The sequence below is a fragment of the Ranitomeya imitator genome, chromosome 6 (assembly GCF_032444005.1).
Source record: "Ranitomeya imitator isolate aRanImi1 chromosome 6, aRanImi1.pri, whole genome shotgun sequence".
Lineage (NCBI taxonomy): Eukaryota > Metazoa > Chordata > Amphibia > Anura > Dendrobatidae > Ranitomeya > Ranitomeya imitator.
Window position 1 is genome coordinate 78,610,395 of NC_091287.1, and position 26,389 is coordinate 78,636,783.

The 26,389-nt window shown below is 41.7% G+C and overlaps 1 protein-coding gene across 1 annotated transcript in view; it reads right to left on the reverse strand.

The window, feature by feature from the left end:
* DNAH11 (dynein axonemal heavy chain 11) overlaps window positions 1-26,389 on the reverse strand; it is a 380,134-nt gene that overhangs the window by 90,210 nt on the left and 263,535 nt on the right. The window contains exons 57-61 of the mRNA XM_069729806.1: window positions 22,752-22,985; window positions 17,453-17,599; window positions 16,690-16,803; window positions 8,761-8,904; window positions 5,338-5,520 (exon numbers count right to left, since the gene is read on the reverse strand). Coding sequence (XP_069585907.1) covers window positions 5,338-5,520; window positions 8,761-8,904; window positions 16,690-16,803; window positions 17,453-17,599; window positions 22,752-22,985 — 822 coding nt within the window. The remainder of the gene's footprint in view (window positions 1-5,337; window positions 5,521-8,760; window positions 8,905-16,689; window positions 16,804-17,452; window positions 17,600-22,751; window positions 22,986-26,389) is intronic.

Genomic DNA, 26,389 nt, shown 5'->3' on the forward strand with positions numbered 1-26,389 from the left:
GACGGCCTGTTGCCCCACAGCACCCATGCTGCGAGACTGAGCCCCCATGACTCCAGACCGCGCCGCCCCACCAGCACAAAGCCACAGCAACAATGGCCGCCACACAGCACCAACACCAAAATGAAAGGAGCACTTAAACTCACCTTCCTCCAGCTCTTCAGTGAGAGCCAAAATGGGCTAGACCCCTAACTTTGCAGTCTCCTGCTAATTAAAATCACCTGTGCCAAATGGGAGGAGTGCTGGTCCAAGAAGAAGACTAGAACATGCTTTGCAAAAAAAAAAAGAGCATGAACCGCACATCCCAAAATCATACGTTGATCTAAAGCCGCTAGGCAAAAATTAATATAACTGAACATGAGGTTTTCAGTTTAACATTCTGATCAGACTGTATGAAGCCCACTGCCACTTCACGGCAAACCTCGTAGTGGGTCCTATCGCCCTAACGGAGCGGAGCCGTGCGGCGCCCACCGCCACAGCGGCCATGCACCAGCAGGGCGGACGGCCTGTTGCCCCACAGCACCCATGCTGCGAGACTGAGCCCCCATGACTCCAGACCGCGCCGCCCCACCAGCACAAAGCCACAGCAACAATGGCCGCCACACAGCACCAACACCAAAATGAAAGGAGCACTTAAACTCACCTTCCTCCAGCTTCCTGTGGCCTTGTGCTGGTGGGGCGGCGCGGTCTGGAGTCATGGGGGCTCAGTCTCGCAGCATGGGTGCTGTGGGGCAACAGGCCGTCCGCCCTGCTGGTGCGTGGCCGCTGTGGCGGTGGTCTCCGCACGGCTCCGCTCCGTTAGGGCGATAGGACCCACTACGAGGTTTGCCGTGAAGTGGCAGTGGGCTTCATACAGTCTGATCAGAATGTTAAACTGAAAACCTCATGTTCAGTATATAAATTTTTGCCTGGCGGCTTTAGATCAACGTATGATTTTGGGATGTGCGGTTCATGCTCTTTTTATTTTTTTTTTTTGTACAAAATATATATATATATATATATATATATATATATATATATATATATATATATATATATATATATATATATATATATATATATATATATATATATATATATATATATATATATATGTCAGTGAGACACATATATGTATATATATTCTTACTTCATACAGCCGCGATATAGCAAAAAGCCGGTATTTCAATTACCGGCTTTTTCTTTCTCCTTCCTAAAACCCGACATGATTTGAGACATGGTTTACATACAGTAAACCATGTCTTCTCTCCTTTTTTTTTGCAGATTCCACACTACTAATGTCAGTAGTGTGTATCTGCAAAATTTGGCCGTTCTATCTACTAAATTAAAGGGTTAAATGGTGGAAAAAATTGGCGTGGGCTCCCGCACAATTTTCTCCGCCAGAGTAGTAAAGCCAGTGACTGAGGGCAGATATTAATAGCCTGGAGAGGGTCCATGGTTATTGGCCCCCCCCCTGGCTAAAAACACCTGCCCCCAGCCACCCCAGAAAAGGCACATCTGGAAGATGCGCCTATTCTGGCACTTGGCCACTCTCTTCCCATTCCCGTGTAGCGGTGGGATATGGGGTAATGAAGGGTTAATGCCACCTTGCTATTGTAAGGTGACATTAAGCCTAATTAATAATGGAGAGGCGTCAATTATGACACCTATCCATTATTAATCCAATTGTAGTAAAGGGTTAAATAAAACACAAACACATTATTTAAAATTATTTTAATGAAATAAAAACAATGGTTGTTGAAGTATTTTATTCTACGCCCAATCCAGACACTGAAGACCCTCGTTCTGTAAGTAAAAAAACATAATAAACCAACAATATCCTTACCCTCCGCAGATCTGTAACGTCCAACGATGTAAATCCTTCTGAAGGGGTTAAAACATTTTGCAGCAAGGAGTTCCGCTAAGGCAGGCTGCTCCTTGCTGCAAAACCCCGGGGAATGAGGCTAAATATAGATCAATGATCTATATTTAGCTTCATTTGCGGTGAGGCGCCCTCTGCTGGCTGTTCATAGATCGTGGGAACTTACCTAGAAAGCTCCCAGGCTTTCTAGGAAAGTTCCCACGATCTATGAACAGCCAGCAGAGGGCGCCTCACCGCAAATGAAGCTAAATATAGATCATTGATCTATATTTAGCCTCATTCCCCGGGGTTTTGCAGCAAGGAGCAGCCTGCATTAGCGGAACTCCTTGCTGCAAAATGTTTTAACCCCTTCAGAAGGATTTACATCGTTGGACGCTACAGATCTGCGGAGGGTAAGGATATTGTTGGTTTATTATGTTTTTTTTAACTTACAGAACGAGGGTCTTCAGTGACTGGATTGGGCATAGAATAAAATACTCCAACAACCATTGTTTTTATTTCATTAAAATAATTTTAAATAATGTGTTTGTGTTTTTTTTTAACCCTTTACTACAATTGGATTAATAATGGATAGGTGTCATAATTGACGCCTCTCCATTATTAATTAGGCTTAATGTCACCTTACAATAGCAAGGTGGCATTAACCCTTCATTACCCCATATCCCACCGCTACACGGGAATGGGAAGAGAGTGGCCAAGTGCCAGAATAGGCGCATCTTCCAGATGTGCCTTTTCTGGGGTGGCTGGGGCAGGTGTTTTTAGCCAGGGGGGGCCAATAACCATGGACCCTCTTCAGGCTATTAATATCTGCCCTCAGTCACTGGCTTTACTACTCTGGCGGAGAAAATTGCGCGGGAGCCCACGCCAATTTTTTCCACCATTTAACCCTTTATTTTAAGAGCTAGAACGGCGAAATTTTGCAGATACACACTACTGACATTAGTAGTGTGGAATCTGCAATAAAAAAAGGAGAGAAGACATGGTTTACTGTATGTAAACCATGTCTCAAATCATGTCGGGTTTTAGGAAGGAGAAAGAAAAAGCCGGTAATTGAATTACTGGCTTTCAAGCTGTACAGCGCTGGAAAAAATATTAATATATATACATATATGTGTCTACTTACATTATATATATATATATATATATATATATATATATATATATATATATATATATATAGACAGTATATATATATATATATATATTTTTTTATTTTTGGGACACATGGATCACTTCTATAGCGGTATGTTGGTTTTGCAAGCCTGCGAGAAAACCACGCAGTACGGATGCCATACGGATTACATACGGAGGATGCCATGCGCAAAAAACGCTGACACACCCTGCCTACGGAGGAGCTACGGACCACTATTTTCGGGACTTTTCAGCGTATTACGGCCGTAATATACGGACCGTATTGTTTTACGCTGTGTGTGACGCCGGCCTAACTCGTTTGGGTGATAATGGCTTCTAGGGCAGGAACTTCTTATTAGCATTAGTGAGGCCAAAAACAAAAATACCCACACAAAAATATAATATTGCATTTCATATTCATTAAAAAAAAATCAAATAAAAACTGTGTGCCAAAAAACAAAACATTATTTAGGCAGAGGAATAGTGAACATAGTGAACATATAGTAAGTATGATATTTTTAGCCACACTAATAGCTGGACACAAGAAGATAAATCACATATGAAAGATAGACCATGTCTAATCACTTTTAATAGACCCAATTGCCAAATAATAGTCTCAATATATCAACGAAAGCATAGGTCATGCGATTGATGAAAGCAGTTGCTCTGTTAGACCCTACCCAATACCCTTACTAATTGCAAAGGTTGGCACCCTAAGAGAAAATGTATGATATACCGTCCCAAACCTATGACTTCGGTTTACCCTGAGGCTGCTTTTACACTTACCTGTTTTTTTGCAGGCCGTTATTGCGGGCATTTTTTGAGGGCCGTATTCGCCGAAATTTTAAAGGTCTGCCGCAATATCGGACCGCAAAAAACTTGTGGATCATCGTTTTTCAGGTTCCCAATACTATAGCAAAAGTATTGGAAAAAAAAACGTTGGTCCGCAAAACCGGAAGTCACGGCGCACCGCAAAAACAACCTTCCGTTGTTTTTGTGGCCCCATTGATTTACAATGGGGGCCGTGTACGTAAGCCGTGAAATATATCGAGCAAGCGCGATATTTTTTTCACGGCCGTAAATACGGCCCTCACGGCGTACGGCGCTCCTACAATTTTTTGCGGCCCATTTTTGCGGCCCCATAGAAATGGATTGGGGCTGCAAAAACAGGCCGCAAAAACACGGCAAGTGTAAAACCAGACTTCGCATGCCCTATTGTTCACCTCACTCTCACACACTTCTATTACCACAGGAGACCCACTGTAATATTTACAATGATATATAATAGTATCCTACACGTAAAAATCCAGATCCCACAAATCTCATTCCTCTGAAAAAGAGAAAAACAATGATCCTTCAATAAAGAATACTTATTGGAGAATCATGAGGGGTTTCATCCCATTGTGTTGCACCTTGGCCCATTTCTGCTCTCAATCTGGAGGTTCATCAGGGAGCATTCAGGAACGTCACGTCCTTACAGGAAAGCAAGAAACCGAAGATCCTCAGTCAACGTCTCCAGGTGCTGCACTTTAGGATGGAGTTGATGAATTCGCTCAACACCACTTACATAAAATAGAAAAGTAAGGGTGGAGGTCCAAAGGATTTTAGTGTCCAGGCTATCCTGCCAGTGATTATTAGCAGTAAAAAAACAAATAAAGCACATATTGGAAGAAGTATTTGGTCTAATCTAGCAAGCAAAAAAATTGCCACCATATGACAAGCATCTACCTTGTTATATTATTATATAGCTGTTAACCTAATCAAAAGTGGTCACACTTGGTCTATCTCCGAGATGTGATTTTCATTCTTGTGCAGTTGCATAACTTGAAGTTCATGGCGACGAATACATAATCTTCAACAAGGACCCAACCCTGGGTCCTTAGCACTACTGGTCTTCTCATATGGGTCAAAATACTTTGTGGGCCACCTATTCTTTAGGAGCCCGATGCGATTGTAAACACATCACCCATATAGTTACAGCCCTCTTCTCATGTCCTTCTGCTAGCGTAACCAAAAGTATTAACTGTGTGTTCACTGTTCCTAGGCCTCAGTAATTTACTGGTATTGAATGCATATTTAATAAAAGATTACATGTTAGTGAGGTAAAATTCTGTCTTTGGTATTAGTGAGGCCCCAATGCACAGATGTGACTGCGTCAACTAATGGTAACTTCAGGTAATGTATGTAAATAAATATAACAGGCACTATGCACAAAAGACCATTGTTATCGCCATGCTGCTGCTCCTTCACTGTTAACTCTTTGCGGTGCAGGTACTTGTTTGCCATATGTACAGTATATAGCATGGAGCACAGGAACAGTCACAATTAATAGGAAATGAAAGACTTGCCTCATAGTATTTCACTATATTGATGACCCAAGCACAAAGGCCAGCTGCCGCAAATGACTTTGAGCGAACCTGGTCCGGGTTAAATTCTGGATCTTTCAGGTACTGTTCCTTTACCACTTTTAAACAGTTATCATGAATATGCTCCTTGTCGTAAGAGATTAATGCTTGCAAAAAGTCATCAACCTAGATTGATAAAATATAGAATACAAAAAGTAAGAATGAGTTAATGCACAAGGTCAGTTTGGCAAACCAGCCATTTTTAATTATTTCTGCTGGTTTCTATGGTGCCAATGCCAACATATTCCTCGGCGACGTTCTGAAACTGTCGTCATACACATACATTGCCTACCGCCAACAGGCACATTCAAACTAGGGCCAATTTCATAGCGATAAGCCTATTATCTAGTGTAATACAAAAGTGACGCTGCTTGTCTGCTCCTACATTAACCTGATATACAGGTAAAATAGAGATACTGCAAGTACATAAGACATTCTAAAACACAAAATCATTGGGGTCGATAACATGGTTGCATGACACTTTATTTATTTACATCTTCATATGGATGTAACCATACATAGCACTGCATGTTTTTTGCTGCTCACATAAACGCTTTACGTAAGATTGGCACTATTGTGGTTTTGTTGCACAATTTACCCATCAGTATGTTCTGGAGTACAGATGTAGTTAAGGCTTCATAGAAAAATGGAAGATGATACGACATTCTCCAAGTGATGTGAAAAAAATATTTTATTTAGAAGGCGCACGTATTCATTTCATAGGGGAGAGCTATATGCCGTAGGACCGAGCAACTGTTTATTGGCTTTCACACACGAGTCATCTGCCAGTTTTGGTTGAAGCGTGAATTAACATGTAACGGCCGTTGCCCGCTCTTATTCTTGGTAATGCTCTGCCATGAATATGCACTTCTTCAAAGTAAAAGACTTTGTTCACCAAGCTTGGTGAATATAGTATATTATTCTATGTTTCTACAATATTGTCATGCGCTCTAGCAACATACTGAGCGCCGCCGCCGCTGCGGACATCTGCTGAGCTCTGGCGGATATATTTGATTTTATAGTGTTTAGTGCCAAGCACTGATTTAATTTTTACTATACGAACTTGTAGCTAAGGTTTACAAGACTCACAAAGCACCATCTTGATAACTTGTCACAGAAGACTATCTCACTTGGGAGGATTAAAGGGGTTGTCTGGCCTTAGGGTACAAGTCTGCAGTCACTCTATGCGACTGCAGACTTGGGAATCCTCACAGCACATACTTCAAATATGGCAAACAAAATATTTAGGACAACATAGATATCAATAGGGGTGGCCTCAGGCCTGAGTAACCCAACCACCACATGCAATAGCCATGGAACTACTCCTAACGATACGGTAGACAACAAAAAATTGGAGTACCAATATCCAAGAAGAAGTAAAATCTCAATAATTTTTATTTTACTGATAAATATAAGGCACCGAAACAACGTAAAACATAGTCATATCATAAGAGTTTTTTGCAAGACAAAGACTCAGGTGCAGCAATTCACATGCATACAAACAGCACAAGTAAGTAAGATAAAGTAAAATAATATACCAATGCTAGTAAAGTGACAATGCTTCAAATATACCCAGAGTTTAAGTGGTGATAATAGGGGTAGCCATGTCAAATATTGTGTGGTCAGTGTCACGTATAGTAACATGTGATACCGATCGTATTAACACATGGCATACACTGAAAATCACATTAGATCAATAGTTCTTTCCCATAGTTGTGATGCCAGTCGCATGTGTAACCCCTATGCGCATTTCGCATGGGCTTCGTCAGGGGGCTGAGATGAAGCCCCCTGACGAAGCCCACACGAAACGCACGTAGGGGTTACACGTGCGACTGGCATCACAACTATGGGTAAGAACTATTGATCTAATGTGATTTTTCAGTGTATGCCATGTGTTAATACGATCGGTATCACATGTTGCTATAGGTCACACCAACCACACGATATTTGACCTGGCTACCCCTATTATCACCACTTAAACTCTGGGTATATTTGAAGCACAGTCACTTTACTAGCAACGGTATATCATTTTACTTTATCTTACTTGGTTGTGCTGTTTGTATGCATGAGAATTGTTCCACCTAAGTCTTTGTCTTGCACAAAACTCTTGTTATGATAAGACTATGTTTTACGTTGTTTCAGTGCCTTATATTTATCAGAAAAATAAAAATGATTGTGATTTTACTTCTTCTTGGATATTGGTACTCCAATTTTTTGTTGTCTACATACTTCAAGTATGTGATGTGCACATATAAGGTCACATGCTGACTAGACTGTGCAGCCTAGCTCATTGCAAGTGTATTGTCCGAGTCCAGACAAGTCTAGTTGAAATGTGGCCAAATTATGCAAATCACATACTTGCGGTCACATGACTGCCGACTCCCGATGCTGGAGAATTCTCACAGCGTACTGTGTGTGCGTTGTGAGGATTTACAAGTCTGCAGTCACAGAGTGCCTGCACACTTGTACCCTAAATCCAGACAACCCAAGTCATTGCCTGGTCATTGAGCCATTGAGTCAAGTAAGATGTTGAATCACCCTTTTTTATGCGGTGATTTCCCAGTGATGTGTGCAAGTCAAGGAAAACTTCGTGTGACCTGTAGGTAAGAAAACTGGACTACCAAGTGCAAATCCATGCAATTATGAGTAGTGTTGAGCATTCCGATACTGCAAGTATCGGGTATCGGCCGATATTTGCTGTATCGAAATTCCGATACCGAGTTCCGATATTTTTGTGATATCGGAAATCGGTATTGGAGTGTGCGGTGCGTATGGTTCCAAGGGTCTGGAGGAGAGGAAACTCCTTCAGGCCCTGGGATCCATATTAATGTAAAAAAAAAAAAAAAAAAATATGGCGATACTCACCCCTGGCTGTCACCGCTGCGAGCATCCGCCTCCGTTCCTGAGAATGTGGTGAGTGAAGGACCTTCGATGACGTCGCGGTCAGGTGAGCGGTCACGTGAGCGGTCAGGTCACGACGTCATCGAAGGTCCTTCACTCTCTGCAATTCTCAGGAACGGAGGCGGACGCTCGCAGCGGTGACAGCCAGGGTCCTTCGGAGGGGTGAGTATAGCCATATTTTTTATTTTTATTCTTTATTTTTTACATTAATATGGATCCCAGGGCCTGAAGGAGATTTTCCTCTCCTTCAGACCCTGGGAACCATCGAGGATACATTCCGATATTTGTGTCCCATTGACTTGTATTGGTATCGGGTATCGGTGAGATCCGATATTTTGCCGGTATCGGCCGATACCATCCGATACCGATACTTTCAAATATCGGAAGGTATCGCTCAACATTAATTATGAGACAAACATGCCTCCCGATATCCCTGAAAAGTCAGCAGTATGCCATGAACATTACCTTTCCCATAAGTGTCTTGCATGCTTTCCAGCTCCGGTCTTTAGCTATCCTGCCTCGGGGAGCCAGCAGCACCATTACAGCAGCGGTAACATTTATTACTGCTGTTGGTGGGTTAGGGAAGGTTTTAAGCTCAGTAAGGTTTACCTTTGAGACAAGAAAACAGATTGTTAAAATGGTAGCATTATCGGACAGCCAATATCAAGGTATCCTTTTATTCAGCTTCCTATGACATACATGCCCATATGCTTTGGAAGTTTGATCCTATTGAGAGATTCCCTTTTTAATAACAGGATAAAAATTGTTACTTTTTATCAGCATTCAGAAAAGCGTCCAGTTTACATCTACTAATAACACCAATGTGAATTTCCAGGTCTACTTCTCTATACTGGTATAGTAATAGGTTAGTTATTACACACCAAAAGAAAGGCAGAAAATACTGAAAAAATGTACACTGAATATAAAAGGTGTACTCACCCCTGTTAAAATGGCAGGTTTTTGTTATGTAAAAAAATCTTACCAAGAAGATTAATTTCAGAACTTTTTCAACCTTTTAATGTCACTCATAATTTGTCCAAAGCCATTGAAAAATAAAGTGAAATCTTTTTGATTTGAAAAATAAATAAGTAAAAGAACTAAAATATTATTGCTGCGTAAACATGCACACCCTTAAACTAATACTTTGCTGAAGTACTCTGAGGCAGTAACTGGCGATACCTGTAGGGGGTTGCTGTGCGTTTCCCCCCCAGGGTGCGCAGAGAGGCGTATTGAGGTCATGAGAGGACACTGCAGTCACAGGCCTAACTGTGGTTGCAGTCCATTTCATGCCTGGCAGCAGAGCATTGGGTGTGTCAGTATCAGAGTGGAGATTGTATGGTGTAGAGCAGACAGCTCTGCAAGAGCCTAGCCTGTGTGAGGGTAAAACAGAGCCCAGCAGAGTGAACTCCTGGTACCCACAGCTTACACAGCGGTGCATTCGCGCACGGCAACTAGTCTCGGAGGTGGATGGTCTTGCGCCCGGCGGTGAACCGGAGGTAGACTGTTATGGCTGGCAATCAGGCAACACAGCGTGCAGTAATCAGCGCACATACAGAGATCTGGCAATAACCAAAAACAATAGGACGAGCTCTGAGACGTGGAATCTCTGTAGACTGCAGTACCTGATCTATCCTCACACAACTATAAGCAGCAGTGGATTGCGCCTATCACTACCTATGCAACTCGGCACTGCCTGAGGAGCTGACTAGCCTGAAGATAGAAATACAAGCCTGACTTACCTCAGAGAAATACCCCAAAGGAATAGGCAGCCCCCCACATATAATGACTGTTAGCAAGATGAAAAGACAAACGTAGGAATGAAATAGATTCAGCAAAGTGAGGCCCGATATTCTAGACAGAGCGAGGATAGCAAAGAGAACTATGCAGTCTACAAAAAACCCTAAAACGAAAACCACGCAAAGGGGCAAAAAGACCCACCGTGCCGAACTAACAGCACGGCGGTGCACCCCTTTGCTTCTCAGAGCTTCCAGCAAAAGTTAATAGCAAGCTGGACAGAAAAAAACAGAAAACAAACTAGAAGCACTTATCTAGCAGAGCAGCAGGCCCAAGGAAAGATGCAGTAGCTCAGATCCAACACTGGAACATTGACAAGGAGCAAGGAAGACAGACTCAGGTGGAGCTAAATAGCAAGGCAGCCAACGAGCTCACCAAAACACCTGAGGGAGGAAGCCCAGAGACTGCAATACCACTTGTGACCACAGAAGTGAACTCAGCCACAGAATTCACAACAGTACCCCCCCCTTGAGGAGGGGTCACCGAACCCTCACCAGAACCCCCAGGCCGACCAGGATGAGCCACATGAAAGGCACGAACAAGATCTGGGGCATGGACATCAGAGGCAAAAACCCAGGAATTATCTTCCTGAGCATAACCCTTCCATTTGACCAGATACTGGAGTTTCCGTCTAGAGACACGAGAATCCAAAATCTTCTCCACAATATACTCCAATTCCCCCTCCACCAAAACAGGGGCAGGAGGCTCCACAGATGGAACCATAGGTGCCACGTATCTCCTCAACAACGACCTATGGAATACATTATGTATGGAAAAGGAGTCTGGGAGGGTCAGACGAAAAGACACCGGATTGAGAATCTCAGAAATCCTATACGGACCAATAAAACGAGGTTTAAATTTAGGAGAGGAAACCTTCATAGGAATATGACGAGAAGATAACCAAACCAGATCCCCAACACGAAGTCGGGGTCCCACACGGCGTCTGCGATTAGCGAAAAGCTGAGCCTTCTCCTGGGACAAGGTCAAATTGTCCACTACCTGAGTCCAGATCTGCTGCAACCTGTCCACCACAGAATCCACACCAGGACAGTCCGAAGACTCAACCTGTCCTGAAGAGAAACGAGGATGGAAATCCCACCATTACATCCTTAAGAGCTTCAGAGAGACCCTTTCTGAACAAAGCCGCTAGTGCAGATTCATTCCACAGAGTGAGTACTGACCACTTCCTAAATTTCTGACAATATACTTCTACATCATCCTTACCCTGGCATAAAGCCAGCAGATTTTTTTCAGCCTGATCCACTGAATTAGGCTCATCGTAAAGCAATCCCAGCGCCTGGAAAAATGCATCAACATTACTCAATGCAGAATCTCCTGGCGCAAGAGAAAACGCCCAGTCCTGTGGGTCGCCGCGCAAAAAAGAAATAATAATCAAAACCTGTTGAATAGGATTACCAGAAGAATGAGGTTTCAAGGCCAAAAGTAGCTTACAATTATTTCTGAAGCTCAGGAACTTAGTTCTGTCACCAAAAAACAAATCAGGAATCGGAATTCTTGGTTCTAGCATCGATTTCCGATCAATAGTATCTTGAATCTTTTGTACATTTACAACAAGATTATCCATTGAGGAGCACAGAGCCTGAATATCCATGTCCACAGCTGTGTCCTGAAGCACTCTAATGTCTAGGGGAAAAAAAAGACTGAAGACAGAGCTAAGAAAAAAAAAATGATGTCAGGATTTCTTTTTTCCCTCTATTGAGAATCATTGGTGTGGCTCCTTGTACTGTTATGGCTGGCAATCAGGCAACACAGCGTGCAGTAATCAGCGCACATACAGAGATCTGGCAATAACCAAAAACAATAGGACAAGCTCTGAGACGTGGAATCTCTGTAGACTGCAGTACCTGATCTATCCTCACACAACTATAAGCAGCAGTGGATTGCGCCTATCACTACCTATGCAACTCGGCACTGCCTGAGGAGCTGACTAGCCTGAAGATAGAAATACAAGCCTGACTTACCTCAGAGAAATACCCCAAAGGAATAGGCAGCCCCCCACATATAATGACTGTTAGCAAGATGAAAAGACAAACGTAGGAATGAAATAGATTCAGCAAAGTGAGGCCCGATATTCTAGACAGAGCGAGGATAGCAAAGAGAACTATGCAATCTACAAAAAACCCTAAAACGAAAACCACGCAAAGGGGCAAAAAGACCCACCGTGCCGAACTAACAGCACGGCGGTGCACCCCTTTGCTTCTCAGAGCTTCCAGCAAAAGTTAATAGCAAGCTGGACAGAAAAAAAACAGAAAACAAACTAGAAGCACTTATCTAGCAGAGCAGCAGGCCCAAGGAAAGATGCAGTAGCTCAGATCCAACACTGGAACATTGACAAGGAGCAAGGAAGACAGACTCAGGTGGAGCTAAATAGCAAGGCAGCCAACGAGCTCACCAAAACACCTGAGGGAGGAAGCCCAGAGACTGCAATACCACTTGTGACCACAGAAGTGAACTCAGCCACAGAATTCACAACAGTAGACTGTCCTGTGCCCGAAGGAGGACTAGCGTGTTTAGTGACTGTAATCCAGAGGATGTGTGCCTGACTGCAATTTGGAGGATATCGTGTGCTGTGTTTATGCGAGTTGGACATTTAATGTTGTCAAGTAAATACATTAAAGAGACTTTTGTTTGGAACTTTGCTGAGTCACTGCCTCATCACTGCATAAGTGTGCTACCGCTGCACTACAAGTACCCTTTGAATTTATGACTGCATTTAGTCTTTTTGGGGGCTGGAGTCTCTCAGCACGGCACATCTAGAATTGTCAATCTTTGCTGACTCTACCTTGCAGTAGCTCCAAATCTGTCAGATGATTGTTAGGACATCTACTGTGTACAGAGTCCTCTTCAGGTCACTCCCAGATTTTAAACTGGATTCAGGTCTAGGCCATTCCAAAACTTGGCTTCGGGTCATTGACATGCTGAAAGGTGATAATCCTCCTCATCTTCAGCTTTTGTTGCTTGCAGGTTTTATTGCAAAATAAACCGTTATCTTGCACTATTTATTATTCCATCCACCTTGGCTAATGCCCCAGTTCCACCTGCTGAAAAGCAGCTGCAGCACCCCAGAGACCTGGTCGTTGCAGTATGACACTCTGCCACTAAGGGGAGTGATGGTACGTCTGATGGCACTGAAGGAATTCTCCTGACCAGGTATCACCAGCACACATTACACTTCACACTCCAGCCACTAGGGGGAGCAAAAGGCTTTATTTATTGGGCCCCTCCTCACACTGGTAAGACTAGGGGTTGGATAGAAAGTTAGTCAGAAGCTGACTGGGTTGGATTTAGGCAACATCCCGTGGCAGGGGGTGTTGCAGGGAGAAGGCACAGGGGGGTCCCTGTCAGGCGTGGGAACCTGGCAGGTGCCTAGCGAACAAAACAGAACGTTACGGAACCGCGCCTGCACTACCTTGTGGCGGTATCCTAAGAAAGAGACAAGAAGCGAAGGATATTGTGGAACAGTGTAAACGAGATCAAGCAAAAAGGAGTACCAGTAGGAGTCGTGCCGTGAGACCGAGGCAACATCCTACTGAGGCGCGTAGCCGGTGGCCGGAACACCGCGGGAGTAACTGACTTTAGGCCTTACTTTAAACTCCCGCATGACAGTTAATTATAAGTTGGCTGTCTACCTTAAATTTCCTAAGAAGACATAGGGGGCAACAGTGGGAGAGGGGCGTCTCTAGGGTCCCGGAAGACCTCCAGGCCTTCCCGTCATACGGGTGCGTCCTAGCCAAAACATACTGGGGGACGAGAAACTAGCAACATCTGGAACTAAAGAGAGAGAGAGAGCTGTAGAGAACGAACGAACGAGAACAGCAGTTGTGAGGACTATTCCGAATGCTCAGCAGGGTAGGACTACAACACACAGGCGCTAGTGGTGGGCAACGATTTCCATCTGCGAGGGAAACTCTGGAAGTGCCCATCAGGCCGGCCTGTCTCTGATAGCCCTGTTGGATGTGCTCTGGATTGAGGATCCTGAAGTCTTCGGTAAAGAGACTGCAACCTTGTGTCCTCGTTATTGCCTCCACCTCACACCATCACCATCCACCTTACTGGGAAGCCCTGGGGACATACTTCACCTGTGGGAAGGTATACCATCCAGCTGCTATTCCATCATCCCAGCGGACCCCACAGCAGCGTCGGTCACCCTGACGGAACACCACAGGTGGCGTCACGAACCTCTGACATACTGCACCACCTTTATTGGACGCCCCTTAGCAGGGTCGCGGACCGGGTCTAGCCACCGTGACAGCCTCAGAACCGAACCAGAGAGGCCCGGTACCGAGAACGCGTGGCACTGTGTCTGGGGGCGATCCACAGCCCCAAAGCACAATGCTGCTTCCACCATGCTTCACTCTGGGTGAATTATTTTATTTTTATTTTACCCCTCAAACTGATTTTAATCATTTCTCAATGGATATGTACAGATTATGGGTGAAAAAAAATCTGAAATTATTCTTCTTGGTATGATTTTTTTTACATGGCAAAAATCTGGCATTATAACACAGTTGTGTATAATTTTTATATCCACTGTACATTATCTTTGACTAAATGAACATTGTTGTCGATTATACACAGTACGGTTATAATTGAAGCTTTAGGTAGGTAATATTTCTGTTCTTCTACTGTGGAAATTATACCATTATTTGCTCATACTTTACAATGGATGCACTCATTCCAGCAGTTGAGTGATGTTCAAACACAAATGTGACATCCTAAAATATATAGAGATAAAATCTAAAAATGTACTTTGCATTCTGGCAACAAAATTTACCAGCACTTTTTTTTTGCCAAGTATGTCGTACAGGAAATACTCAATATGAATGATGACTCCCTGATGAGCAAAAGAAAAGAGATCCCTTTGCATGGGAAGATACAATTGAATACTTGTAAAACATCAGTTAGACGTCTTTAAACCCCACACATTATCTTGTCAGACGTTCCTAAATCACAGTTCCTACTGAGATGCAAGCCATGTTGTTTACTTCTAAAGCTCAATTTATACCAACCATCATGTTAAAACTGGCTGCTGCAAAGGTCTTGTGTATAGAGAACATTTCCCATGTATAACACTTCAGACCCCTGAAGCTTCAAGAATTGGTTAAAAATAACATAAAATAATGTTGTTTAGCTGGCATAATGACAGGCTTACTAATAATGACAAGTCCACCACCATCAGAGTTATACGTTCCCTTCTTAGTGTTTTTTGATGTGTTATAATGCAATATTGCTATTACGATGTCACCGTGTTTTCGGGACTAAAAGACGCATGTTTTGGCAAAAAAAAAAAAAAAAGAATTGTCTGGAATGTCCCTGGGCCTTATAGTCCACAGTCAGACTCCTCTATCTTCTAACTCAATGATGTGGTCTTCTCTGGCCACCACAATGGACCAGATGTTGCTTTCCTGTCTGCAACTGAACATCCGATTGAACACGCCGCTCTGTTTCCGATGGCCAGAACTGGGCGCCGCAGGATAATGTAGCCTTCCTGCTGCTCCCCAACCTCCATACTATGCATACTACAACCAGGGATATATAATAGAGTTGGATATCACCATCATCATTAAGTAATCTGAGCCTAACCTTCTTCAACTGTCAAGGCACAATAGCTACACCGCTAATTGGTCACACGGGTTCTACCTATTAGAGTAAATATGACCAAAAACGTGTGATACAGTAGCATAATTGTAGATGAGATTTTAGGAATTCTATTCCATATACCGCAGTGAATATCCACAGCGTAAATTGACTAGTGATACAGATTTCACATTCACAGCATATTAGTTTGTGCCAGCTACTTGACTGGGTCTCTCACAAGGCAGAGATACCGGAGACTCCTCACTAACTTATGCCTATCCTCCCTATGCTATGCTAAAACAGAAAAGTTAGCGACATTAAACCATCTACTTCCTTACACATCCAGGAAAGTTTTAGTTAGAATTTATATTTTTTCCGTGTTTACAAATCTGGTAATGTCCTACAGTTCAGTGAACCTCATTGTCCAAAAATTATGGTATATCATGTTATCCAAGAAGACATGCAACTGCGCCATGATTTAACCTGCATTGTAGAAATTCAACATTTATCAGGCAATTATCTCAATATCGGGCACAAAGCCTATTTGTTTCAGGCTATAAATACTCAAAAAATTATTAAAATATTATTCTCAAAAAACAAGTTATCCCCTATTCGTAGTATGGAAAATAACTTGCAGATCGCTGGGGGTCTGACCACTGAGGCCCTCAGGGATCCCAAGAACAGGGCTCTGGAGCCTCAAAGTGAATGGAGCAGGAGAGCATGCTCAGCCTCTGCTGGATTTGTTATTTATGGGACTGCCAAGTGCAGCTCCCAAATATAGGCAATAAATGGTGAGGAGATCAAGCATGTGAACCTGCATTCAAGACGGATCTCCAGAGCTCTGTTCTTGGGCCTCCAGAGCTCTGATCTCAGGATCCTTGAGGTTCCTCAGGTCAGACCCCAAGCAATCAACAGCTTATCACCTATACAAGGAATAGCTTTTTTTTCTGGGGACTAACCCTTAAAACATTTACTTGGAGTAAGTGCTACAATTTCACTTACCTTGTTAAGGGTATTTAGGGCTGTAGTAGCAGCTAATAAGGCTGGTTCGGCCTTCATCAGGTCATCCTCACAATCCTTCTGCTTCACAGATACCTCTGATTGTATCGATGCCACCTAAAAGTGAAAAACATTAAATATTCCCCCCTTTGTATGACATACAACAGCTAGCAGACTTTAGAAAAAAAAATAATTACAATTTTTTTAAACTTTCTTTTGCTTTAATAACATATTTATAAAAAATAAATTCTGGATTTTCAAAGTTCACTTCTATTTTGCTCTAGTTTGCACATGGATAAGTCACAACTAATTAACCTGTTGCTATTGCAATTTTAGTTAGAACAAGCTCAACTTTTTTTTCATTTTTTTTTTTCTTAAGTGAAAACCGCTAAGTAATTGCAATTTTCTGATGACAGCAACTGGATGGCGCACTAAAACCTATGTCAGATATGTACGAAAGAAGATAAATCCTTCAGAATAGTGGAGTGAATATAATTATTGTATTTCTCACACCCTTAATAGAACCTACACATTAAGATGACCTCCTATTGTCCCATCAAATCAGTTTAAGAGCTGGAAGGTGAGAAAATACAGAGCGGGGTGAAGTGGTAATCGTGTTGGAAAAATACTGCTACATGCCCTACCATCACTATCCTTTACATATCTTGCTCCCTGGAGAGAGGCTTGTTGAAAATGGCTTGTCTACAAAAGGTGTTCTCTGTGCAGAGTGTTCCTTGGAATATCTAAATGACTGCATTACACTGACCTTTTGCTCTTCTGCATCAGCAATGGTCTTTTCCTGGCTCACTTTCTCTGTCTGAAGCCCTATTTTAGCTATTAAAGCTTCGGCATCTTGGTTTCTCTGCTTCAATTCTGCCTCTTGTGAAGCAAGTTTGGCTTTTAGATCTTCTACCTGGAGGGAAAAAAGGAAAATATTTTTAGAGTTTTATAATGTCAGGTCACCATCTATAGTACATATTTAAATTTTTTTTATAGTATCAGAATAGAAAAAATATGAAAAGAAACCCTGGCTTTTTTATATTACTTAATTCACTGTCAGGATCTGCACGTACTCCGTAATATTTCCTACTTGCTGTCCCTTACAAGACGTAGCAGGAAGGTATAAAGACTTGATGCAATACTTTATATGTCTTATTTATAAAGAGGAAATCTGCCTCTAAAGTGCAATGTTCATGACTACCATACTGTGTTAGTCAATTCTTCTCTCCTTAAAGTATTATTTCACCCAGTACATCTATTTGTGGATGGAACTGTTGGTGCTTTTATGGTTTCAATGTACAGAAGATTCCAACTGAGTAAATATCAACCATCTATTTTCTATGTACACTCATCTGATTATATGACTTAAATGGGTTGACTCAAGTTCTCAAATGGTTAAAATTGCAATTTAGAAAGAACTCTCTGTTCTCAAGAAGGGAGGATTTCTGATTCTATTTAATTCATTGGAGCACGTGCCAATGGAAGAGAAGTCGAGATGATGAAGGCTATGGTAGCACGTTTAGGTCACGCAGGCTGCTCACAGTAGCACAAGCAACATGTCGCCTGGCATTGTCATGTTGAAAAATGGTTCCTGGGACAATTTTGAAAAATGGCCGCATCACTGTTTCCACCATTGACGTCACATACCAAGCCAAAAGTGTTAAACAGTGTCTACACAAATCATCAGAAGGGGTTTGCACAACACAGTGCTATGAGCCAGATGTCCATCTACAGGGAATCCATTCCTTTAGCGATGAGCCTCCTTTTGTCTAGGACACAATGATAAACAGAGAATGGTCTGGAGACAATGTGTGCAAAGCCACGAAGAGGACTTAATGAGGTAATGTCATATCAGTCCTACTCCTGGGATTTTGGTATGGGCAGGCATAATATACTAGTAGCCAGACCAGTCTTTATTTCTGAAACACTAACTGCTTGGCGTTACATTGATTTTGTCATCGTTACATTGATTTGGTCATGGAACCAGTGATAGGGCCATTTATCCAAAGTGTCCCACGAGACATTTTTCAACAAGTCAACGTCAGGCCGTATGATGCCTGAGCGGGCAGCCTGCAGCACCTCCAAACTTGTCTTCCATTGAGCAAATCTGGGACATCTTTTGTATGCAACGGCAAAGGCAGCTGTCAGTAGTGGATCTTGATTGGAGTGTCAAATCGCATTCAGCATTGCAGAATATTCCTCACACCACCATTAATAACCTCAATGATAGCAGCCAAGCTGTGTAAGTGTGGGGATTTATGTGAGTGACACTCAGATTTGACACGGAGTAAATCACAATGTTTTGAAAATTTTGTTCCCATTTTTTATCATTTGCATATTAGTAACTTGTCTATCCATCCTGTGCTTTCCATAATTCCAAAATTTGCCTCACCTGTGTTGGTGTTTCAATTTCCATGTTGAGGAGTGTATAATGATTTGTGTTGACATCATTCATATGGCTTAACAGAAGCATTCAAATTGTGAAACAGAGGAAAAACTATCATGCAATTACAGGTTCAGGTCCCTTAAAGGCGAATAAAACAATGTAAAAACAGTAACACAAATTAACCCCTTCACCCCAAGCCTGTTATCTCCTTCATGACCAGGCCAAATTTTACAATTCTGACCAGTGTCACTTTATGTGGTAATAACTCTCGAACACTTCAACAGATCCCACTGATTCTTAGAAAGTTTTTTACTGACATATTTTACTTCAAGATAGTGGTAACATTAGTTTGATGTGCCTTGCATTTATTTCTGAAAAAAAACCTGAAATTCTGCAAAATTTTGAAAATTTCACAATTTTCAAACTTTTAATTTGTATGCCTTTAAACCAGAGTTAAAATCACACAAATAGTTAACAAATAACATTTCCCATATGTCTACTTTACATTAGCACATATCGAAACATACGGTAATCTTTTTTTATCAGGAAGTTAAAAGGGTTCACCAGAGATTCCTCGTTTTTCTAACAAAATTTACAAAACCATTTTTTTTAGGGACCACATCACATTTAGGCTGCCGTCACACTAGCAGTATTTGGTCAGTATTTTACATCAGTATTTGTAGCCAAAACCAGGAGTGGAACAAATAGAGGAAAAGTATAATAAAAACATATGCACCACTTCTGCATTTATCACCCACTCCTGGTTTTGGCTTACAAATACTGATGTAAAATACTGACCAAATACTGCTAGTAAGACGGCAGCCTTAAAGTGACCTTAAGGGGCCTAAATCACAGAAAATACCAAAAAGTGACACTACTCCAAAATACGCACCTCTGAATGTCCTCAAAACAACATTCAAGAAGCTTATTAACCCTTCAGGTGCTTCACTGGAACTGAAGCAATGTGGAAGGAAAAATTGAACAGTTAAGAAAAATTTTACTTTAGACTCCAATTTTTTATTTTCACAAGGGTAACAGGAGCAAACAGAACCCAACATTTATTGTGCAATTTCTCACGAGTATGCCTATACCCTATATGTGGGGGAAAACTACTGTTTGGATGCACGGCAGGGTTCGGAAGGGAAGGAGCACCTATACAGTGGAAACCCCCACAAGCGACCCTACTTCGGAAACTAGACTCTTCAAGGAACTTATCTAAACATCGGGTGAGCAACTTAAACCACCAAGTCCTTCACAGAAATTTATAATGTTGAGCTGTGAAAATAAAAAAATCAAATATTTTTTTCCACAAAAATGTTCTTTTAGCCCCAGATTTTTTATTTTTACAAGGGTAACAGGAGAAAATGCACCATACAATTTGTTGTGCAAATTCTCCTGAGCATGGAGGTACCCAATATGTTGAGGAAAACTACTGTTTGAACAAACGGCAGGGAAGGGGCACAGTTTGACTTTTTGAACGCTGGAATGGAAAGCAGATGCCATGTTGCGTTTGGAGAGCCCCTGATGTGCCTAAGCAGTGGAAACCCCCCAAGTGATCCCCATTTTGTTAACTAAACCCCTGAAGGAATATATCTACATGTGTGGTGAGCACCTTGATCCCCCAGGAGCTTTACAGAAATTTATAACAATGAGCAGTGAATATAAAAGAAAATCAAATTTTTCCCACAAAAATGTTGGTTTTGCCCCAAATTTTTGATTTTCACAACAGTAACGAGCAAAATGGACCAATTTCTTGTGCAATTTCACCTGAGTACTCCGATACCCCATATGTGGTTGAAAAACTCTTTTTGAGGCCAGTAGTCAAGGACTTTAATGAAAAAATGGCATTTTTTACATTGGTCAAAACCAGTAAAAAGCTGATTGGCAAACTTAGTCCTTTATTTATGGTCAACAACGTTAGGTTATGTTCACACGTTACTTTTTTTACGTCAGGCAAAACCTGCTCTCTTGGCAGTGCGAAACTTGCTTAGATTTTGTTGCGCTTTTTGATGCATTTTTTTCCTGAGTTTTCATCAGGGTACATTTTATCTCTTGAGCATGCTGATAAAGTTTAGTGCATAAAAAAAAAATCTGAATCTACTTTATCACGTTTTGGCACCAAAAATGGAGCCACAACATAAATGTGTTTTTGCAGCTTTTTCTTCATCATTTTTTGAACCACCCATTGCTTTCAGTGGGTGAAAAACGCTGAAAAATGTATGGCACAAAATAATGAGGACAAAAAAACAGAGGTGTGTGCATGAGATTTCTGAAATCTCAAAGACTTTGCTGCTACTGTAAAGCGCAGGTAAAAATTTGAATAAAAAAACAAAAACGCTGAAAAAAACGCAACGCAACATGTGACCATAGCCAAGAAGAAAAGTAAATCAGGCAACATCAAAGAGTCTGCTATGTTAACGAGCCCAAAACTCCACCAGTTCCCCTATCTGGGCTAATATATCTGTATACACAATGGCTATCAATCATTACTGTGAAAGATGGAGAAGGTGGGTGAACTTGTAACTATGAATCTGCTATATGGTTTATTAACAACCAATAACCCAATGGAAACTTTTTCTTTGCCGTTTGGTACAACAGCTTACATGGGGCATTTTAATGAGACACCGCCTGAGTAGTTTTTAGGAAGTTGTCTGAGATTTTGAAACATTTCACGTGTTTCCTCTGATAGCACTTGTACCTATGATAGTCTATGGGGCTGTTTCATGGCAGTGATTTTTTGCAGACCGAATGGTCCATGTAAATCCCGGAACCATGTCCAATGTGATCAGAGTGTTGGATCAAACTCGGCAATGCATTTCTGAAAAATCAGACCCAACTCGGATGTCGGATGCCATCTGAGTCCCCTCCATTTTTCACGGACTTATAGGAGGAAGTGGAGATTATTTTTTCCTCATTAAAAAACTGATCAAACTATGATGAAAATTTTTCTCGCATGTGAAAAAAACCTAACATTTGAATGAGGACTTACAGCATCACATGCAATAAATCATCATAACTTGCCCTTTAAATGATTGCTCCAGCATGGCAGCTCTGTCTAATGACATGCTGTCTATTCATGCATGACCGCTGCAGGCAATCACTGGCCTCAGTGGTGATGCCTGCATGTACGACACAAGACTGCTGATGCCAATGACTGCAGAAGTCACATGAATGGATAGTCACTCATCCCTGCAGGACCACCAGAATGGTGGAGTTGGACAGGTGAGGGATTATAAAGACGAGTATCATTTTTTTTTAAAAATTTTCCAGCATATACTGCAGTTAAAGATTTTTAAAAACATCTCGGAAAACCCTTTTAATGAGAAACAGATTATGGAGGAAAAAAAAAAAGACAATGGCATTGTTATTAAAACTCATGAAATAAATGGCTGGGGACACAGCAGTGTACATGGCAGCACAAGACTCGTAGTAATAATAATAATAATAATGGAGAAAGAATAGAGATTTCTACATTAATTGTGGTTGACTGGCCACAGTGTGCGATTTATTCTTTTATGATTATGAATCTAACAATTACAGGTTACCATTCCCGTAAGCATTTATTTTCCCCGTTAATACAAACCTCTGATGTGACATAGTAACACAACACGCCGTGAGAACTGCAGACTTGTTACATAAACAGGAGCCTTACAAGCTTGGCAGTAATGTGTACACTTACCTGCGACGCCGTGGTTTTCAGCTTTTGTAAACCGTTCTCTAAATGTTCCATTTTTTTAGATAATTCTTTTCTTTTACTGTCCAGAAGATTTTTGTATAAATTTATTTGCTCCAGGAAACTCTTTGGAGTGGTGTAATTATACCGTTTTTCATTTTGATAGTATTTAGCACTGATTTCATTGACATTTGTATGTACATAGGCCATAAACTGACTGATTGACTCCTTCACATTTGCCTGTAAGAATGGCACAAAATAAATGCATGTAACGTGACAACAAGCAGACATGACAACAGATTTCCAGATATATTAACCCCTTTACCCCAAGGGTGGTTTGCACGTTAATGACCAGGCCAATTTTTACAATTCTGACCACTGCCCCTTTATGAGGTTATAGCTCTGGAACGCTTCAACGGATCCCGGTGATTCTGACACTGTTTTCTCGTGACATATTGTACTTCATGACAGTGGTAAAATTTCTTTGATATTACCTGCGTTTATTTATGAAAAAAATGGAAATTTGGCGAAAATTTTGAAAATTTCGCAATTTTCCAACTTTGAATTTTTATGCAATTAAATCACAGAGATATGTCACACAAAATACTTAATCAGTAACATTTCCCACATGTCTACTTTACATCAGCACAATTTTGGAACCAAAATTTTTTTTGTTAGTGAGTTATAAGGGTTAAAAGTTGACCAGCAATTTCTCATTTTTACAACACAATTTTTTTTTTTAGGGACCACATCTCATTTGAAGTCATTTTTGAGGGGTCTATATGATAGAAAATGCCCAAGTGTGACACCATTCTAAAAACTGCACCCCTCAAGGTGCTCAAAACCACATTCAAGAAGTTTATTAACCCTTCAGGTGTTTCACAGGAATTTTTAGAATGTTTAAATAAAAATGAACATTTAACTTTTTTCAAATTTTTTTTTACTTCAGCTCCAATTTGTTTTATTTTACCAAGGGTAACAGTAGAAAATGGACCCCAAAAGTTGTTGTACAATTTGTCCTGAGTATGCGGATATCCCATATGTGGGGGTAAACCACTGTTTGGGCGCATGGGAGAGCTCGGAAGGGAAGGAGCGCCATTTGACTTTTCAATGCAAAATTGACTGGAATTGAGATGGGACGCCATGTTGCGTTTGGAGAGCCACTGATGAAGCCCCCCACAAGTGACACCATTTTGGAAAGTAGACCTCCTAAGGAACTCATCTAGGTGTGTTGTGAGAGCTTTGAACCCCCAAGTGTTTCACTACAGTTTATAACGCAGAGCCGTGAAAATAAAAAATCTTTTTTTTCCCCACAAAAATTATATTTTAGCCCTCAGTTTTGTATTTTCCCAAGGGTAACAGGAGAAATAGGACCCCAAAAGTTGTTGTCCAATTTGTCCTGAGTACGCAGATACCCGAAATGTGGGAGGTAACCACCGTTTGGGCGCATGGGAGAGCTTGGAAGAGAAGGAGCGACATTTGGAATGCAGACTTAGATAGGATGGTCTGCAGGCGTCACATTACGTTTGCAGAGCCCCTAATGTACCTAAACAGTAGAAACCCCCCACAAGTGACCCCATATTGGAAACTAGACCCCATGGAACTTATCTAGATGTGTTGTGAGAACTTTGAACCCCCAAATGTTTCACTACAGTTTATAACGCAGAACCGTGAAAATAAAAAATCTTTTTTTTCCACAAAACTTATTTTTTAGCCCCCAGTTTTGTATTTTTCCAAGGGTAACAGTTGAAATTGGACCCCAAAAGTTGTTGTCCAATGTGTCATGAGTACGCTGATACCCCATATGTTGGGGTAAACCCCTGTTTGGGCGCACAGGAGAGCTCGGAAGGGAAGGAGCACTGTTTTACTTTTTCAACGCAGAATTAGCTGGAATTGAGTTCGGACGCCATGTCGCATTTGGATAGCCCCTAAACAGTGGAAACCCCCCAATTATAACAAACCCTAATCTAAACACACCCCTAACCCTAATCCCTACGGTAACCCTAACCACACCCTTAACCCTGACACACTCCTAACCCCAACCCTATTCCCAACTGTAAATGTAATCCAAACCCTAACCCTAACTTTAGCCCCAACCCTAACCCTAGCCCTTACACTAACCCTAATAAGAAAATGGAAATAAATACATTTTTTTATTTTTCCCTAACTAAGGGGGTGATGAAGGGGGGTTTGATTTACTTTTATAGCGGGTTTTTTAGCAGATTTTTATGATTGGCAGCCGTCACACACTGAAAGACGCTTTTTATTGCAAAAAATATTTTTTGCGTTACCACATTTTGAGAGCTATAATTTTTCCATATTTTGGTCCGCAGAGTCATGTGAGGTCTTGTTTTTTGCGGGACAAGTTGACGTTTTTATTGCTAACATTTTTGGGCACGTGACATTTTTTGATCGCTTTTTATTCTGATTTTTGTGAGGCAGAATGACCAAAAACCAGCTATTCATGAATTTCTTTTGGGGGAGGCGTTTATACCGTTCCGCGTTTGGTAAAATGGATAAAGCAGTTTTATTCTTCGGGTCAGTACGATTACAGCGATACCTCATTTATATCATTTTTTTATGTTTTGGCGCTTTTATACCATAAAAACTATTTTATAGAAAAAAAATATTATTTTTGCATCGCTTTATTCGGAGGACTATAATTTTTTTATTCTTTCACTGATGATGCTGTATGGCAGCTCGTTTTTTGCAGGATAAGATGCCGTTTTCAGCGGTACCATGGTTATTTATATCCGTCTTTTTGATCGCGTGTTATTCCACTTTTTGTTTGGCGGTATGATAATAAAGCGTTGTTTTTTGCCTCGTTTTTTTTTTTACTGCGTTCACTGAAGGGGTTAACTAGTGGGACAGTTTTATAGGTGGGGTCGTTATGGACGCAGTGATACTAAATATGTGTACTTTTATTGTTTTGTTTTCTTTTTATTTAGATAAGGAAATGTATTTATAGAAACAATTTTTTTTTGGGGGGGGTGAATTTTTTTTACACATGTGAATATTTTTTTTTTTACATTATAACATTGCCCTGGGGGGGAAGGGGGCATCATGTTATAGTGTAAGATCGCTGATCTGACACTTTGCTGTGCACTGTGTCAGATCAGCGATCTGACGTGCACTCATAGAGGCTTCCCGGCGCTTGTTCTGAGCAGGTGCTGTGAAGCCACCTCCCTGCAGGACCCGGATGCCGCGGCCATCTTGGATCCGGGCCTGCTGCAGCGAGGAGGTAAGAGACCCTCGCAGCAACGCGATCACATCACGTTGCTCCGAGGGTCTCAGGGAAGCACGCAGGGAGCCCCCTCCCTGTACGATGCTTCCCTATACCGCCGGAACACTGCAATCATGTTTGATCGCAGTGTGCCGAGGGTTAATGTGCCGGGGCGGTCCGTGACTGCTCCTGGCACATTGTGCCGGATGTCAGCTGTGATAATCAGCTGACACCCGGCCGCGATCGGCCGCGCTCCCCCCGTGAGCGCGGCCGATCGCTATGACGTACTATCCCATCGAGGGTTAGATAGGCCCAGGTCACCTCGACGGGATAGTACGTCTAAGGTCAGAGAGGGGTTAATAATGAGATATATGTTGAAAAAAGGTGCTGCCATATTTTTTTTTCTAAGGAAAAGAAAAGC